The sequence below is a fragment of the Somniosus microcephalus genome, chromosome 1 (genome assembly GCF_052327205.1).
Source record: "Somniosus microcephalus isolate GS21.2 chromosome 1, FLI_Smic_1.0, whole genome shotgun sequence".
Classification (NCBI taxonomy): domain Eukaryota; kingdom Metazoa; phylum Chordata; class Chondrichthyes; order Squaliformes; family Somniosidae; genus Somniosus; species Somniosus microcephalus.
Genome location: NC_140987.1, coordinates 312,274,874 through 312,294,028, shown reverse-complemented (window position 1 = coordinate 312,294,028; position 19,155 = coordinate 312,274,874). Strand labels below are relative to the sequence as shown.

General features: G+C 44.3%; 1 protein-coding gene across 1 annotated transcript in view; it reads right to left on the bottom strand.

The window, feature by feature from the left end:
- Positions 1–19,155, bottom strand: part of LOC147124856 (FRAS1-related extracellular matrix protein 1-like) — an 883,765-nt gene that overhangs the window by 446,984 nt on the left and 417,626 nt on the right. Inside the window, exon 16 of the mRNA XM_085994045.1 lies at positions 11,302–11,554. Coding sequence (XP_085850171.1) covers positions 11,302–11,554 — 253 coding nt within the window. The remainder of the gene's footprint in view (positions 1–11,301; positions 11,555–19,155) is intronic.

The window sequence follows — 19,155 nt, the reverse complement described above, 5'->3', positions numbered from 1 at the left end:
AACTAGGGAGATAGATAGGGCTTTAAACTAAATGGGGCAGGGGGGGGGGGGGCTCCCAGTGGAGAGAAATCTAGAATGCTAAAAAGTAAAGACAAGGAAGCAGTGCAGGAAAGTGATTGGGGTAAGGATAACCAGATTGTGTCAGGAAGGGACAGAGCGTACAAACAAAGGAGTGCACTAACAAATAGGGTCTAGGTAAGAAAAAATGGTAATAAGACAAATAGGGCCATAGTACAAAAAAGCGTCAAGATGTCTAAAAAAAGACAAATCTAAAGACATTGGGGGTGATTTTCATTCAGAAGTCGGGAAGGAGACGGAACTACAACTATCGGGGTTGTAGTTCCGCCTCTATCAAGATGCGGCCAATCCACGCGATTTTAACTTGATTGACCTTGTTGAGCCCGCCCAACGGGCTCAGCAGGCCAATTAAGGGCCACCCGGCAACAGGTGACATCACAGACTGAAATTTAATCTGTCAAGATGTTTTGACAGATGAAATATCAGTGTTTCACAGCTGCTTGAAGCTGTCAAACACTGACAGTCTTACTTCTAACATGAGTCCTTCCCCACAGACTCAGTTAGAAATCTCTCCTGCACAGAAAGCTGTAGGCTGTCACTTTTGACAGATCGCAGCCATTCTGCTTTCTGTGCCGGTGAGATGAGGGACTCACCGAACCTAAAGGAAGGAAGGCTGAACAGGTAGGCTGAAAAGGTAAGAAAAGGTATGTAAAACTTATTTAATCACTTTAGACACACCAAACACACTTACCTTTGCACTCATGCACACATCACTCACCTGAACACCGACATCTCGACCCCTCCAAACCCTTCAACTCGACGGCCCGACTCCTCCAACTTGCCGTGGTTTGGAGCTGTCGGGATTCCCACAGTTCAAAGCTTAAAAATAGGGATTAGGCTAAAAACTGTCTGTTAACTACCTGTTAACAGGCAGTTAATTGGCACTAATCCCTTCCCGCCTCGGGTAGGTGGGTCCCAGTGCGGGGCGGGTACCCGCCTCCTTTGAAATTGACATGGAGGTGGGTTGGGGGCGGGATGGGGTCGGGACCCCCGATTTTCGGGAATTTAACCCCCCACATGCCTCCAATCCCGACTCCACAGCTCAATGAAAATCGAGGCCATTGTATCTGAATGCACAAAGCATTTAAAATAATGATGTGGAGATGCTGGTGTTGGACTGGGGTGGACAAATGTAAGAAGTCACAGAACACCAGGTTATAGTCCAACAGCTTTATTTGAAATCACAAGCTTTCGGAGCGCTGCTCCTTCGTCAGGTGAAGTCACCTGACGAAGGAGCAGCGCTCCGAAAGCTTGTGATTTCAAATAAAGCTGCTGGACTATAACCTGGTGTTCTGTGACTTCTTACATTTGTAATAAGGTAGATGAATTAACAGCACAAATAGATGTAAACGGATACGATATAATTGCGATTACGGAGACATGGCTGCAGGGTGTCCAAGGCTGGGAGCTGAATATCCAAGGATATTCGATATTTAGGAAGGACAGGCAAAAAGGAAAAGGAGGTGGGGTGGCGTTGTTAGTAAAGGATGAAATCAGCGCAATTGTGAGAAAGGATATTGGCTCAGAAAATCAAGATGTAGAATCAGTCCGGGTGGAGCTAAGCAGCACCAAGGGGCAGAAAACATTGGTAGGAGTTGTCTAAAGGCCTTCAAAGACTAGTGGTAATGTAGGGGATGGCATCAAACAGGAAATTAGAGATGCATGTAACAAGGGTACTACAGTAATCATGGGTGACTTTAATCTACATATAGACTGGCCAAACCAAATTAGCAATAATACTGTGGAGGATGAATTCCTGGAGTGTGTACAAAATGGTTTTTTAGACCAGTACATTGAGGAGCCAACTAGGGAACAGGCTATCCTAGATTGGGTATTGTGCAATGAGAAGGGGTTAATTAATAATCTTGTTGTGCGGAGTCCTTTAGAGAAGAGTGACCACAACTTGAGAGAATTCTTCATTAAGATGGAAAGTGAAGAAGTCCAATCTGATACTAGGATCCTAAATCTAAACAAAGGAAACTAAGAAGGTATGAGGAGTGAGTTGGCTATGATAGATTGGGGAGCTTCATTTAAAGGCACGACGGTGGATAGGCAATGGCTAACATTTAAGGAACGAATGCATGAATTACAACAGTTATACATTCCTTTCTGGCGCAAAAACACAAAAGGAAAAGTGGCCCAACCATGGCTAACAAAAGAAATTAAGGATAGTATTAGATCCAAAGAGGAGTCATATAAAGTTGCCAGAAAAAGTAGCAAGCCTGAGGATTGGGAACAGTTTAGAGTTCAGCAAAAAAGGACCACGAGATAGATTAAGAGGGGAAAAATAGAGTATGAGAGTAAACTTGCAAGGAACATAAAAGTGGATTGTAAAAGCTTCTACAAGTATGTAAAAAGAACAAGATTAGTGAAGATAAATGTAGGTCCCTTACAGTCAGAAACGGGAGAATTTATAATGGGGAACAAGGAAATGGCTGAGCAATTAAACAAATACTTTGGTTCTGTCTTCACAGAAGTTGACACAATAACTTCCCAGAAATGCTGAGGAACCAAGGGTCTAGTGAGAAGGAGGAATTAAAGGAAATTAGTATTAGTAAAAAAATAGTGCTGGAGAAATTAATGGGACTGAAAGCCGATAAATCCCCTGGGCCTGATAATCTGCATCCCAGAGTACTAAAAGAGGTTGCCATGGAAATAGTGGATGCATTGGTTGTCACCTTCCAAAATTCTATAGATTATGAAACCGTTCCTGCAGATTGGAGGGTGGCAAATGTAACCCAACTATTAAAAAAAGGCAGGAGAGAGAAAACAAGGAACAACAGACCAGTTAGCCTAACATCAGCAGTAGGCAAAATGCTAAAGTCTATTATAAAGGATGTGATAACAGGATACTTAAAAAATATCAACGGGATTAGACAAAGTCAACATGGATTTATGAAAGGGAAATCATGTTTGACAAACCTACTGGAGTTTTTTGAGGATGTAACTGATAGAATAGATAAGGGAGAACCAGTGGATGTAGTGTATTTGGATTTTCAGAAAGCCTTTGATAAAGTCCCACATAAGAGGTTAGTGTGCAAAATTAAAGCACATGCAATTGGGGGTAATATACTGGCATGGATTGAAAATTGGTTAAAAGACAGGAAACAGAGAGTAGGAATAAATGGGTCTTTTTTGGGGTGGCAGGCGGTGACTAGTGGGGTACTGCAGGGATCAGTGCTTGGGCCCCAGCTATTCACAATATATATCAATGATTTGGATGAGGGAACCAAATGTAATATTTCCAAGTTTGCTGATGACACAAAACTAGGTGGGATTGTGAGTTGTGAGGAGGATGCAAAGAGGCTTCAAGGCGACTTAGACAAGTTGAGTGAGTGGGAAAATACATGGCAGATGCAGGATAACGTGGATAATTGTGAAGTTATCCACTTCGGTAGGAAATACGGAAAGGCAGAGTATTATTTAAGTGGTGATAGATTGGGAAATGTTGATGTACAAAGGGACCTGGGTGTCCTTGTACACCAGTCACTGAAAGCATACATGTAGGTGCAGCAAGCAGTTAGGAAGGCAAATGGCATGTTGGCCTTCATTGCAAGAGGATTTGAGTACAGGAGCAAGGATGTCTTACTACAGTTATACAGGGCCTTTGTGAGACCACACCTGGAGTACTGTGCAGTTTTGGTCTCCTTACCTAAGAAAGGATATACTTGCCATAGAGGGAGTGCAGCGAAGGTTCACCAGACTGATTCCTGGGATGGCAGGACTGTCATATGAGGAGAGATTGGGTCGACTAGGCATGTATTCACTAGAGTTTAGAAGAATGAGAGGGGATCTCGTGGAAACGTATAAAATTCTGATGGGGCTAGACAGACTGGATGCAGGAAGGATGTTTCCCCTGGCTGAGGGGTCTAGATCGAGGGGTCACAGGCTCAGGAAACGGGGTAGGACATTTAGGACTGAGTTAAGGAGAAATTTCTTCACTCAGAGGGTGGTGAACCTATGGAATTCTCTACCACAGAAGGCTGTGGAGGCCAAGTCACTTAATATATTTAAGAAGGAGATAGATAGATTTCTAGATGCAAAAGGCATCAAGGGGTATGGGGAGAGAGCGGGAATATAGTATTGAGATAGAGGATCATCCATGATCATACTGAATGGCGGAGCAGGCTCGAAGGGCCGAATGGCCGACTCCTGCTCCTATTTTTCTATGTTTCCATGTTTCCAACCGTAGTGCCCCTGAGTCCAACTGTATTGCCCTGTGGAGGAGGAGGAGAAGGAGGAGAAGGGGAGAAGGAGGATATGGAAAATAACCTAAAGGAAAGAAAGTAATTAACAGCAACTGGGGGGAAAAAAAAACCTTATGGCAGAAAAAGGGACACGGAACAAGTCCAGAGTCTTTTCCGATCAAAATTGAGCAGCCTCCTGGTTGTAAATAGCTTCCATTTTTAACATTATTTGAACCTATTTCCATGCAGCCACAACACTGCTCTGTCAGAATTCCCAGCTTGTCAGCACAAAAATACTTCAGAAAAAATCCCTGATTCAACAGCTTTTTGTGTGCATCATCAAATGAGTACTGTGGGCGCATTGTATAAGAGCCTGAAAAAAAAACCAAAAGAAACAGAAGAAAGCCCAGCAAGTGAGTTCTCACTCGTCATTTGGAGCAGCTCCAATTACCCATATATGATGTGTTGTTAGAAATTAGGGGTGCCTAAAAATATATACGGCTACACGAATAGTACTGTGTTTAAATGATAATTTTCATTTTCCTGGAAAGCTTGCATTAGAATTTGAGACAGTCTCATTAATCAGTTAGATTACATAAACATAAACATTCCACATGGGGCACATAGGATGACCCTGCCAGGCTAGTTATCTGTTTGTAAGTTAGGGTTTTGTCTTTGTTAATGTGTCTTTAATTTGGCCAGTGAAGGCCCAACCTATGCTTCTTCCATTATTACTAATAACCATATTATAATCTCCATAGATAGAATTTGGAGTTTGTTTAGCAGAACTGCTTGTGAAGATAATTAAAAGTTAATTAGGAAAAGACATAGAATGAAAGGAATTTGCGGAGGCTATGGTATCCATCTTAGAATGGGCCATTTACTAGATGAAGTTGAGATAGCGACTGGCTAACGTGCAGCAGCTCTGGCTTTGGCCATGATACATAAGAACATAAGAACATAAGAACTAGGAGCAGGAGTAGGCCAATCGGCCCCTCGAGCCTGCTCCGCCATTCAATAAGATCATGGCTGATCTGATCCTAACCTCAAATCTACTTCCAATCTCCATCCCACCCGAACCCATGTGATCTCCCGGGAGAGGCAAAAAAAGATAAAAACCCAATGGCCAATTTGGGAGAAAAAATCTGGGAAATTCCTCTCCGACCCATCTAGGCGATCGAAACTTGTCCAGGAGATCACTCTGTCCCTGTATTTCCTGCAGTACTTACCTTCTGTAAAAGATGATCTCCACCCCAGCCAGGAACAGGCCCAATTTACTTTTGAAGGACTCCTAGTTGGCAGCCTGTTCCCGAGGTCTCCACTAATCCCTGTGAATAGAACCATCTCCTGAAATCTAACACAGAATTAGAACACAAGAAGTAGGAGCAGGACCAGGCTACATGGCCCCTGGGTCCACTCCGCCACCCACAGGGTCATGACCGATCCGAACCTAGACTCATGTCCAATTTCCTGCCCGCTCCCCGTAACCCCTAATTCCCTTTACTTCTAGGAAACTGTCTATTTCTGTTTTTAAATTTATTTAATGATGTAGCTTCCACAGCTTTCTGGGGCAGCAAATTCCACAGACCTACCACCCTCTGAGTGAAGAAGTTTCTCCTCATCTCAGTTTTGAAAGAGCAGCCCCTTATTCTAAGATTATGCCCCCTAGTTCTAGTTTCACCCATCATTGGGAACATCCTCACCGCATCCACCCGATCAAGCCCCTTCACAATCTTATATGTTTCAATAAGATCGCCTCTCAATCTTCTGAACTCCAATGAGTAGAGTCCCAATCTACTCAACCTCTCCTCATATGTCCATCCCCTCATCCCCGGGATTAACCGAGTGAACCTTCTTTGTACTGCCTCGAGAGCAAGTATGTATTTTCTTAAGTATGGACACCAAAACTGTATGCAGTATTCCAGGTGCGGTCTCACCAATACCTTGTATAACTGCAGCAATACCTCCCTGTTTTTATATTCTATCCCCCTAGCAATAAAAGCCAACATTCCATTGGCCTTCTTGATCACCTGCTGCACCTGCATACTAACCTTTTGAGTTTCGTGCACCAGGACCCCCAGATCCCTTTGTACTGCAGTACTTTCCAGTTTCTTGCCATTAAGATAATAGCTTGCCCTATGATTTTTCCTGCCAAAGTGCATAACCTCACACTTTCCAGTATTGTATTCCATCTGCCAAATCTCTGCCCACTTACTTAGCCTGTCTATGTCCCTTTGCAGGTTTTTTATGTCCTCCTCACTCACTACTTTCCTTCCCATCTTTGTATCATCTGCAAACTTTGATATGTTACACTCGGTCCCCTCCTCCAAATCGTTAATATAGATTGTAAAGAGTTGGGGTCCCAGCACTGACCCCTGCAGAACACCACTAGTCACTGACTGCCAGTCTGAGAATTAACCATTTATCCCAACTCTCTGCTTTCTGTTAGATAACCAATCCTCCACCCATGCCAGAACATTACCCCCAATCCCGTGATTTTTTATCTTGAGCAATAATTTTGTGTGTGGCACCTTGCCAAATGCCTTTTGGAAGTCTAAATACACTACGTCCACTGGTTCCCCTTTATCCACCCTGTATGTTACGTCCTCAAAGAACTCAAGCAAATTTGTCAAACATGACTTCCCCTTCATAAAACCATGCTGACTTTGTCCTATTAAATTATGTTTATCCAAATGTCCCGTTACTGTCTCCTTAATAATGGACCCCTAAATTTTACCAACCACAGATGTTAGGCTAACTGGTCTATAGTTTCCAGCCTTCTGCCTACTACCCTTTTTAAATAAGGTTGTTACATTAGCAGTTTTCCAATCTGCCGGGACCTTTGCTGAGTCCAGGGAGTTTTGGAAAATTATTACCAATGCATCCACAATCCCTACCGCCACTTCCCTCAAGACCCTAGGATGTAAGCCATCAGGTCCAGGCGATTTATCCGCCTTGAGTCCCATTATTTTACCGAGTACCAATTCCTTAGTGATTTTAATCGTATTTAGCTCCTCCCACCCCCCCCCCCCCCCAGAGCCCCCTGTTTGTCCAGTGTTGGGATATTCTTAGTGTCCTCTACTGTAAAGACTGATACAAAATAATTGTTCAGCATTTTTGCCATCTCCATGTTTTCCACCATTAATTTCCCGGTCTCATCCTCTAAGGGACCAACATTAACTTTAGCCACCCTTTTTCTTTTTATATAACTATAGAAACTCTTACTATCTGTTTTATATTGATTGCTAATTTACTTTCATAATCTATCTTCCCTTTCTTAATCAATCTTTTAGTTAGTTTTTGCTGTCTTTTGAAGACTTCCCAATCTTCTATCCTCCCACTAGATTTGGCTACCTTATATGCCCTTGTTTTTAGTCGGATACTATTCTTAATTACTTTACTTAGCCACGGATGGCTGTCATTTCTTTTACACCCTTTTTTCCTCCGTGGAATATTTTTTTTTTGAAAGTTGTAAAATAACTCCTTAAATGTACACCACTGCTCATGTACCGTCTTACCCTTTAATCTATTTTCCCAGTCCACTCTAATCAATTCCGCTCTCATAGCTTCATAGTCTCCTTTATTCAAGCTTAGCATGCTTGTTTGAGATCCAACCTTCTCACCCTCTAATTGAATATGGAATTCAACCATGTTATGGTCACTCATTTCAAGGGGATCCTTTACTAGGACATTTTTAATTAATCCTGACTCATTACACAGGACCAGATCTAAGGTTGATTAAGAGGGAGAGGGCCAGGCCTTGTACTTGCTGGGTTAAGGAGGATAGAGTCAAGACGAGCTCCAATGGAGGAACCTTCAAAATGTAAAAACAAGAAAGATAAATTGGATGAAGTAATGAGATCCTCTTTTGGGGAGGGCTTTCACCCAAGAACCAAGACAAAGAAATTGAGCTGTCATTGGTTGATGAAGTTTTAGAGGAACCTCTATAGGTTAAATGGTCTTGTCAATAACTCGGCCTCAGGCCCACCCCTAAAAAGAGAATAAAAAGTGACACCCCAAGGGTTTGCCCACAGACGGTGGAGGGGAGAGCCGAACAGAAGTTGCAAAGAGAAGTTGGGCTGGTCGAACGCTCTTTTGAAAGTGATCCCATGCTCACCATCGGAGGTTCTAGAGTGAAAGAGAGAGAGAGGCCACAAGCCAGAGAACTGTTCACGCATGCCAGCCGTCTGTCTGATCGGGTCTGGTACCAGCTGCTTGTCACGGTTGTATGTTTTTGCTGTATTACTAGTGTGTTATATTCCATCCTAAACTCCGATTAAATGCAATATACCCACCATATTGGTTTGCACTCGAACCTGCTTACTAGAGATACGTGAATCTCTACTGTGTCATATAAGTTCTATTGGTCATGATTTCCCTAAAGGCTCCCTTTACTGGTCAGTAATGTACAGCTTCTTACATGCACTTTGAGGCATGGATTAGAGGTAACCAATGCCTGCTCCTAAGCTGCTGCAACTGAATTTCAAATACAGACTGTAACAGCCAAACATCGAAGAGGCAGGCAGAAAAAGTGTCAGGTGCTGGCCATTTACATTTAGGAACAGGAGGTGGCCATTCAGTTCCTCGAGCCTGCTCCGCCATTCAATTAGATCATGGCTGATCTCCAACTCCACTCGATTTTCTCGCCTTTAATCCATATCCCTTGATACCCTTACTCAACAAATTATTTCCCTCAAGTGCCTATCCAGTCTCCCATTGAAAACATTGAGGGGGAAAAATTCAGTTGTTTGCGCCTCCCATTAGTGCCTTAAGAGGACACTAATGGGGCACAAAGCAACTAGCGCTCGGGCGTGGCGATGTTTCCGCCACTTGCGAAATTAACTAGACATTTTGCAGCGGCGCTAAACACTACCGCCACGATCTCCTGCGCCGGCAGATTGTGACGTCAGTCGAGTGCGCAACGCCCTGGTAGCGCCCTGGATCGGATATTGAGTGGCGCCCCCTGCCTTACCGCCTGCCACTAGCAACGACAGGTTGAGGGGTGCGTTATGCTGTCAGAAAGGGACTAGGGAGCGCTATTTAAAGGTGACCACTTCCTGCCTTTTTTTGTCGGTGACATTTTTGCACCACACATTGAGAGAGAGAGAAAGACTTCTGGAGAGATTCAACACTGTATGAAGGAGCTTAGAGTACTGAGCAGCACTTTGCAGGTTTATTTTGATTTGCCCTTCCTTGCTTTGCCAGCGCTCTGAGGTAGTGCCTCACTCCTCGGCCTTTGCGCCTTAAGACAGGTGTGAAGCGCCTGATTTAGCGCTCCAATCACCTCCAGGGGCGATAAAAGCCAAGTTTGCTGTCGGAGGCGATAATTAGCGCCAGGTGCTAAACTTTGCGCACGGCCGATAATGGCGCCCCAAACGGGGCGATACTGAATTTTTCCCCCTGAGTGTCTCCGCTTCCACCACTTCTGTCGGCAGCGAGTTCCAAGTCCTCACTCGCAGCGTAAAAAAGTTTTTCCTCACATCCCCCTGTATCTCTTGCCCAAAACCTTAAATCTGTGTTCCCTAGTCCTTGTACCATTACCTAGTGGAAACAGCCTTTCCCCGTCTAGCCTATCCAAACCCATCATAATCTTGTACACCTCTATCAAATCATCCTTCAATCTCCTTTGCTCTAATGAAAACAAATCCAGCTTCTCCAACCTGTCCTTGTAGCTAAGATCCCCCATCCCCGGAACCATTCTGGTAAATCTCCTCTGCACCCTCTCGAGGGCCTTCACATCCTTCCTAAAGTGTGGTAACCAGAACTGGATGCAATACTCCAGTTGTGACCTAACCAGCACTATATAAAGATTCAGCATAACTTCTCTACTTTTGTACTCAATACCTCTATTTATGAAGCCCAAGATCCCATATGCTTTGCTCACCACTCTCTCTATGTCCTGCCACCTTCAGGGACCTATGCACATTAACTCCCAGGTTCCTCTGTCCCTGCACAATCTTTCTGCCAAAATGCATGACCTCACACTTCTCTATTAAATTCCGTCTGCCCTGTCTGCTAGCCTTTCTATGTCCTGTTGTAATCGATTGGTATCATCCTCACTCTTTGCCACACCCCCAAGTTTGGTGTCATCAGCAAATTTAGAAATTCTACTCTGTATTCCAATATCCAGGTCATTTTTATATATTTTAAAAAGTGGCCCCAGCAATGACCTTTGGGGAACACCACTGTCTACCATCCTCCAGCCTGAAAAACAGCCATTTACCACAACTCGCTGTTTTCTGTCCTTAAGCCAATTCCTTATCCAAGCTGCCACTGACCCACCTATTCCATGTGCTTCAATTTTGTTAACCAGCTTTCTATATGGTACTTTGTCAAAAGCCTTTCGAAAATCCATGTAGACAACATCCATTGCATTCCCTTCATCAATCCTCTCTGTTACTTCATCAAAAAATTAAATTACATCAGTCAAACATGATCTGCCTTTTACAAATCCGTGTTGGCTCTCCTTAATTAGTTTAAACTTCTCCACGTGCCCGTTAATTTTTTCCTTGATTATTGTTTCTAAAACTTTACCCGCCACGGATGTTAAACTGACCGGCCTGTAGTTACTAGGATTGTCCTTACACCCTTTCTGGACAATGGTGTCACATTTGCCACTTTCCAATCCTCAGGCACCTCCTAAGGAAGACTGGAAAAAATTCTTGCATTTTTATAGTGCTTTTCATGTCCCCAGGGCGTCTCAAAGTGCTTTACAGCCAATGAAGTACTTTTTTTGAAGTGGAGTCACTGTTGTAAAGTAGGAAACGTGGCAGACAATTTGCGCACAGCAAGCTCCCACAAACAGCAATGTGATCATGACCAGATAATCTGTTTTTTAGTGATGTTGGATGAGGGATAAATATTGGCCAGGACACCGGGAAGAACTCCCCTGCTCTTCAAAATAGTGCCCTGGGATTTTTACATCCTCCAGAGAGGGCAGATGGGGCCTTGGTTCAGTGTCTCATCCGAAAGACAATAAACAGGTGTAGCTGTGTGTTAAGACTACACCAGCATTAAGTAATGAGCAGCTGCTTACCCGTGTGTACGTATGTCACCGTTCCAGCAATAACATCTGACTGAGAGAAGCGGTCGACGACCTGGTTATGCTTCTGTACCACCCCATGGAATGGTTGGCGCACAATCATGAACATCAGCTTCTCATCATCGCTATCCATGTCAGTCGCATAGAGATTTTCTGCTGCAATGATGACTTCTTCCCCTTCAAGGCAATACAACATGGGGTTCAGACCAGGCTTCATCACTGGAGGCTCATCATTCACCGGCAATACCTAGAGTGAAAAGACAGAACACTGAAAAGATTTGTGTTGCAACAGAAACATCTGACTACCAGTCTCTTGTGTGTTACCTTTGAAACGAGGGTAAAGTTCACAGGGAGCCAATGTTTCCCTTATTCCTGACAAGGTGTCAGGAAGAAGTCTACCACCAAGTATCAAATGCTATTCCAGCTGACAAATTGATCAGTGTTAAACACACTGGGGTAGATCTTGACTTTGAGCATTAGTGCAAAATGGGTGAGAGCAGGTTGGCAACCTGTTTTACATCTCTCCCGGTTTTTATTTCCATTGATTTCAAAGAAATAAGTACAATTGTTTTACACTATCGTGCAAAGTCAGTACCACATTGAGTACTCCTTTTAAAAAAAAAAAAAAAAAAAAAAAAAAAAAATCTAGTGTGATTAATAAACATTTCCAACATTAAACTGAATGTCAGTGGCACTTCGCACACAATTAAGCCACCATTTACATCAATTATGCTGGGAGAAGCAGCTTCTGACAGGATCTTTAAGAGGAAAGGATATGCTGGGGAATAGTACTTTTAAATTACTTTGCTGTAATAATGGGAAAAAATTGTTCAGAATATTTCCTGTCTGAGAGAGGTATGTACCCTTTCTATCTGTGTAAACCACGGAGACCCTCAAGTACTGCAGCAGAAGATATCACAAACCTCTGGAGTAGAGCTCTTTGTTTGAAGTTTATGTTTTAACAGCTGCTTTATTCATATAATTATGTTTTATCTTCTTCCCCTTGGGTGTTGCTGTAGTGGCTATGCCATTTTACTGTGCTGCGGCCCTAACCATGCCTGCCAAATTACCATGTGTTATAAGGACTGGGAGTACAGGGCACAATTTCAAAATGTGCAGATGAGACAAAACTTGGAATTATAGTGAACAGTGAGGAGAGTGATAGACTTCAGGAAGACATAGACAGGTGAAATGTGCGGACACGTGGCAGATGATATTTAACGCAGAAAAGTGTGAAGTGATACATTTTGGCAGAAAGAATGAAGAGAGGACATATGAACTAAATGGTACAATTCTAAAGGGGGTGCATGAACAGAGAGACCTGGGGGTATGTGTGCACAAATCGTTGAAGGTGGCAGGGCAGGTTGAGAAAGCAGTTAAAAAGGCTTACGGGATCCTGGGCTTCATAAATAGAGGTATAAGGGGAAAAATTCAGTATCGCCCCGTTTGGGGTGCCATTATCAGCCGTGCGCAAAGTTTAGCGCCTGGCGCTAATTATCACCTCCGATGGCAAACTTGGCTTTTATCGTCCCTGGAGGTGATTGGAGCGTTAAATCAGGCGCTACATGCCTCTTGTAAGATTCGCAAAATTCCCACATTCCCCCAAGGTTATTAATAAGAGGGACCCTGCATGGACATTTTAAAAAGGGTACCCAAAAGATGGTGTCCGCACCTTGTGACCAAAAGCCTGCAAGATTTTAAAAGCTTGGACTCTGTGGCAGCACAAGCAGCTTTGGGGAAATCGAAACTTAAAATGCAGTTTCTGTGAAAAAGGACTGTGTTTTGGAAGCCAGACAGCAAACATTGAATATGCATTACGTCAGATCGTAGACAGATCAAAACCAGTTAGGCCTATACTTGAGGCCATTAGGTTGTCCGCATAAATAATCGGAAACAGCTTATGGGAGCCATCAAGGCTGGACAGGCCGATTAGAATGCATTAAAGACAATACAGCCAGGACATCAGGCCATTAGGTGCGATAAACGGCCATCTAAATCCAGTTAACTTAGATTGCTATAATCATTTAAAACAGCCCGCCAAAATTGAAACAATGAACTAACCTGATTTGGCGCGCAGATAAGGGGCTATCGAAAGGAGTATAACTGTAGGCCCCACGTAGCAATCACACACTCTCGCTCTGCTCTCTGCTCTCTCGACTCTGACCTCTTGTCGGGCCTTGGGCTGCCGCCGCCCGTACTCATGCCCTGGCCTCATGGCGGGTTCTCTCCTCGCTCCCCGCAGCAAATTCTCAGCAGTCAAGGACACCCATACCAACTGCAGGGGAGGGGAACGAGACCCGAGTCCATAGTCATCCAGGACACCCAGACCGCAAAAAGGGGGTGAGATGAAACTGAGCAGGCAGCCCAGGACTTGTATAGTAGCCGAATGAGACGAGACGAAGAAGAAGGTAACAATTCGATAAGAGCAGAGCAGGGCAGCGAAAAACGTATCGATAAAGGCCAAGTGCTTAGTTATAAGCTGGCGCTTGGGGAGGCAAAGATCTTGTTGAACACTGCGAATAAACGCAGGTGTCCACGCCACAACGAATATACTGGTGTTTGACGCTTGGGTAGGAAAATCTAAGCAGTTAAGACTGCCAACTGCCCTATAGGCACAACGTTACCGCCGACGACTGCCCGAGGGAGAAGAAGAAGAGAACCCATCGCGACAAGACAACGACAGTAGCTGAGGAGAAGAAAGGTGTGTCGCAGCAGCAGCTCCAGCACCGCGCCCCTGAGACCATGTGGCAACGGGGTACCTAAAAGGACAGAAGACCAAACCTCAAAACCCGCATCCGTTAAAACAGCTGGCTTTGCTTTGGATTGGTGAGCGTGAATCCTGGCCCCTCAAAGCTTAATCTAGTTAGCTATAGGGGGTGGGATAAGGATAAGAGGATTGTTAATGTAATTGTTTTTCCCTCGATGTGCCATGTCTTCCCCATTCCCTGTATAAGTATAGCTATTTTGTATTTGCCTGTACTTTATACTAGTGACTTCTCATAAGACTGTTTTATTTTCTGTTTTAATAAAATCCTGGTTTTCTTACACCAAACCACCTGTCTACTCAAGTTTTCTGTATCGCCGCCTGTACCTAAGTCCGGTGTCTAGAACCCAGGGGTGTGGGAGTGATTCGAACCGCTCACAGACAGTCAGGGGCATAACTGGCTGGGCGCATGCGCCAACCCGCCACCCCTTACACTCTCTTAAGGCACAAAGGCCGAAGAGCAAGGCGCTACCTCAGAGCGCTGGCGAAGCAATGAAGGGCAAATCAAAATGAACCTGCAAAGTGCTGCTCAGTACCCAAAACTTCACACAGCGTTGAATCTCTCCAGAAGTCTCTCTCTCTCTCTCTCTCTCTCAGAATGCGTGGTGCAAAAATGTCACAAAAAAAGGCAGGAAGCGGTTGCCTTTAAATAGCGCTCCCCCAGTCCCTTTCTGACTGCAAAACGCTCCCCTCAACCTGTCGTTGCTAGTGGCAGGCAGTAAGGCAGGGGGCGCCACTCAATATCCGGTCCGGGGCACTACTGGGGCGTTGCGCATTCGACTGACGTCACGATCTGCCGGCGCAGGAGATCGTAGTGGTCGTGTTTAGCGCCGCCACAAAATGTCTAGTTAATTTCGCGAGCAGCGCAAACATCGCCACGCTCATGCGCTAGTTGCTTTGCGCCCCATTAGCGCCCTCTTAAGGCATTAACAGGAGGCGCAAACAACTGAAATTTTCCCCCATAGAGTACAAAAGTGTGGACATTATGATGAATCTGTATAAAACACTGGTTCGGCCCCAACTGGAGTACTGTATCCAATTCTGGGCACCACACTTTAGGCAAGATGTGAAAGCCTTAGAGAAGATGCAGAAAAGATTTATGAGAATGATTCCAGGGATGAAGGACTTCAGTTACGTTGATAGACTGGAGAAGCTGGGGTTGTTCTCCTTGGAGCAGAGAAGATTGAAAGGAGATTTGATAGAGGTGTTCAAAATCATGAGGGTTCCGGACAGAGTAGATAGAGAGAATCTGTTCCCATTGGCAGAAGGGTCGAGAGCCAGAGGACACAGATTTAAGGTGATTGTCAAAAGAACCAAAGGTGACGTAAGCAAGAACTTTTTTACTCAGCGAGTGGTTAAGATCCAGAATGCACTGCCTGAAAGGGTGATGGAGGCAGACTTAATCTCATCTTTCAAAAGGGAGTTGGATAAGTATCTGAAGGAAAAACATTTGCAGGGCTACGAGGAAAGGGCTTGGGAGTGGGACTAGCTGAGAGTCGGCACGGGCTCGATGGGCCGAATGGCCTTCTTCCATGCTGTAACCATTCTATGATTCTATGACTGTTCACCTTGGAGCAGAGAAGGTTATGGGGAGATTTAATAGATTTAATAGATGTGTTCAAAATTATGAGGGGTTTTGATAGTGTAAATTGGGCGAAACTGTTTCCATTGGGTTGGTAACCAGAGGACACAGATTTAAGGTAATTGGCAAAAGAAGCTGAGGAGAATTTATTTTACTCAGTGAGTTGTTATGCTCCAGAATGCGTTGCCTAAAAGGGTGACAGAAGCAGATTCAATAATAACTTGTAAAATGGGAATTGGATAAATACTTGAAGGGGAAAACATTTGCAGGGCTATGGAGAAAGAGCGGGGGAGTGGGACTAACAGGATTGCTCTTTCAAAGAACTGGCACAGGCATGATGGGCCAAACTTCATATAAGAGTGCTGTATGATACGATGTGTATCCCCTTCCTGCCCTGTATAACCACCAGTCTCCCACCCATTCCCTCACGGAGGAAGTTTCTCCTGCACTTTATATTTGCTCTTTACCCCTACCAATAGAACCAAGTGGTTGTTTACATTACAACAGTGACTACACTTCAAAAAAAAAACTGGTTGCGAAAAGCGCTATATAAATGCAAGTCTTTCTTTCTTTCTCTAACTCTATTTTGCTATTTAACCATTAATTAATGCCAAATCCAAGTAGTATATAAAAATAAAGGTAGTGTGGCGGAGTCCACATAGGGACAATAACACAATGTATAGCCAATGCTATTATATGTACCTAAACACAATTCACTATGTATAGCAATGTTGTGATATGTACATGCTGGGTTGGGTTATCGATGCAGGGGCCCTTTAAGAGCGTCGGTAGCGTGATGATGTCATGACGTCGGTTGCGTGATTACATCATAGCCCCTGCGCGGGGCTGAGCCCTGCAGACCTCGTGGAGAGTGATTAAAGTAAGACACGTTTTGTTTTGGCTTGAACAAAGTCTCTGCCTGTTGTTTTCTACCGATCCCAACATTGGTGACCCCGCTGCTCTTTTGGACGATTCCAAAGACCTCATCTGAAATGGCGACGAACGCCGTTTCCATCAAATTACCCGAGTTTTGGGAACAACAGGCTGCTGCTTGGTTCTCCCAGGCCGAGGCTCAATTTGCACTCTGGGACATCACCGCGGACGACATGAGGTACTACTACGTCGTCTCCACTCTCGGCAGCTCCACCAACAAATACGATACAATGAAGGCGCACCTCTTACAAACGTTCGGACTCACCGAAGCCGAATGCGCACACCGGCTTCTCTCTCTACCCGGGCTTGGCGACTCCAAGCCCTCGGAGCTGATGGACCACATGCTAGCCCTCCTGGGCACACACACGCCGTGCTTCCTCTTCAAGGAACTGTTCCTTCAACAGCTGCCAGGTCAGGTACGGTCGGCTTTAGCCAACTCTTCCACTACCGATTTCCACAACCTGGCCAAGGAGGCTGACAAATTTTTCTCCGCCGGGCAACAGAACTGCACGGCCACGCGGAGCCCTGCCCCCACTGTTACAGCCCAACGGCGGCAACCCTCAAGCCTCTGCTTCTACCATGCGCAGTTTGACCCCAAAGCCAGGAAGTGTCGGCCCCCGTGCGGTTTTCCCACGTCAAAACAAACTAAAGACTGTATTGATTTCTTTGTGGGTTCAAAGACGAGACATTTATGAAAGAGAATGTCTTTTAATCCAAAGTTTGTTCAACTCAGTTCAACAGCATTTACAGGAGACATCATGTTAGAAATCCATCTTAAAATGAAACTGAAACTAATCTCAACTGCTTGTCTCTCACATGACCTCTGCTGGTCAGGCATAAGTAATCAATACATGCAACTATGCTGGTAAGGCATGATAATCAAACAGGCAAATAACATCACTATTTGCTGATATCATTACATCTCCTTTTCTTAAAACAAAAGTATTTTACTTTTAACTAACAACATGTTTTCTTTGTATTAACCTGCATTTTAACTAACACTTAATGAACTTACATTATCATTATCATGATCAAGGTTTTTTAACCTTGCTTTGTGTGTTCACATGAAATATGTCAATACGCTAGAACTTGAAGAAAGAATAAGATAACATTACTTCCTTCTATAACAATAGTCCTTAAATTTGCTCAGTGAGTCTCTCAGGAGGCTTCACATGTCTTGAGGATTTTCTGATTGATTGTCCTTGAATCTGAGTTGTTGCCTCAGATGATTGGTTCTCAGCTGTGTGATCAGGTTGTTCAACAGTATCAGTCTCTTGACCTGCTGTGGCTGGTCCCATGAGAAGATCTCGACGATTTCTTCTCAGAACAGCACCCTCATCTGTCTGAATGGTGTATGATCTTGGTTGAACTTCACTCAGGACAGTTCCCTTCTGAGTCCATGTGTTTGTTTTGTCTTTCAACCTTACTTGGTCACCAGTGTGGAGTTCAGGTAGGTTTTGTGTTCCTCTGTCATAGTAGTACTTTTGCTTTTCTTTCTGTTGTTCTTTGAACTTCCTCACTTTCTCCCCCTCTTTTGTTTTCAGGAGGTTCTAAGGGATGGGTAGGTTTGACCTTAGCCGACGTCCCATCAGGAGTTGGGCTGGTGACTTACCACACTCGAGCGGCATTGTGCGGTATACAAGCATGCTCTGGTAGAAGTCAGTTCCACTGTCTTTTGCCTTGTACATCAGTCTTTTCACTGTGTTTGCGGGCTCTCCTGGGTCAACAGCTCTGGACAACGTGTCTGCTGTATACATCAGCTTACCCGGTGTGTACGCAACATTCAGTTCATCATAGACTGTCTCTCCTTCGCTTTCCACAACGAGGACTCTCTTTACCAGGTTCAGTCTCTCACAGGCTTTTAAACCTAGTATGGCTTGCACATCCTTTGGCACCACGATTAATGCTAGCGTGTGCTCTCTGTCCTTGTGTGTTACTTTGACAATGCATCTTCCTTTCACTGGTATATCAGTACCTGTGTATCCTGTCACTTTCACTTTTATTCCATGTATCTTTGGTCTGGGTCTAATTTTCTTAAAATCAGTCTCTGATATCACATTAACTTGTGCTCCAGTATCCAATTTAAATGGAATGTGTATGTCATTCACTTTTAGTGTCAACATCCAGTCTCTTTCTTCTTTTTTGTTTTCAGACACAACATCCACATTGAACTCCTCTATCCCGCTTTCATCTACTGCATGGACCTTGCTTTGTTGCGCTTGGTTCTTGCAGCAACGGGCATAATGGTTGTTTTTGTTGCAACTATTGCATGTTTTACCATATGCTGGACACTTTCTTGGTGTATGCTGTGTACCGCATCGACTACATGACTTTCGATTGTCCCTTTCATTTTCATTCGCTGGCCATGCCTCTTTTTTCACATTGGCGCTCTTTTTGTTAAACGGTTTGTAGCCGTTCTTTCTCACTGCATCCACGTTGCAGCTATTGTCACTGAACAGCTCCTTTGCCTGCAACTTCACAGTCTCTGTAGCCCTACACAGTGCTATGGCTTTTCCCAGGTCTAGATCTTGCTTTCTTAGCAGTCTTTCCCTTAGACCATTATCTGGAA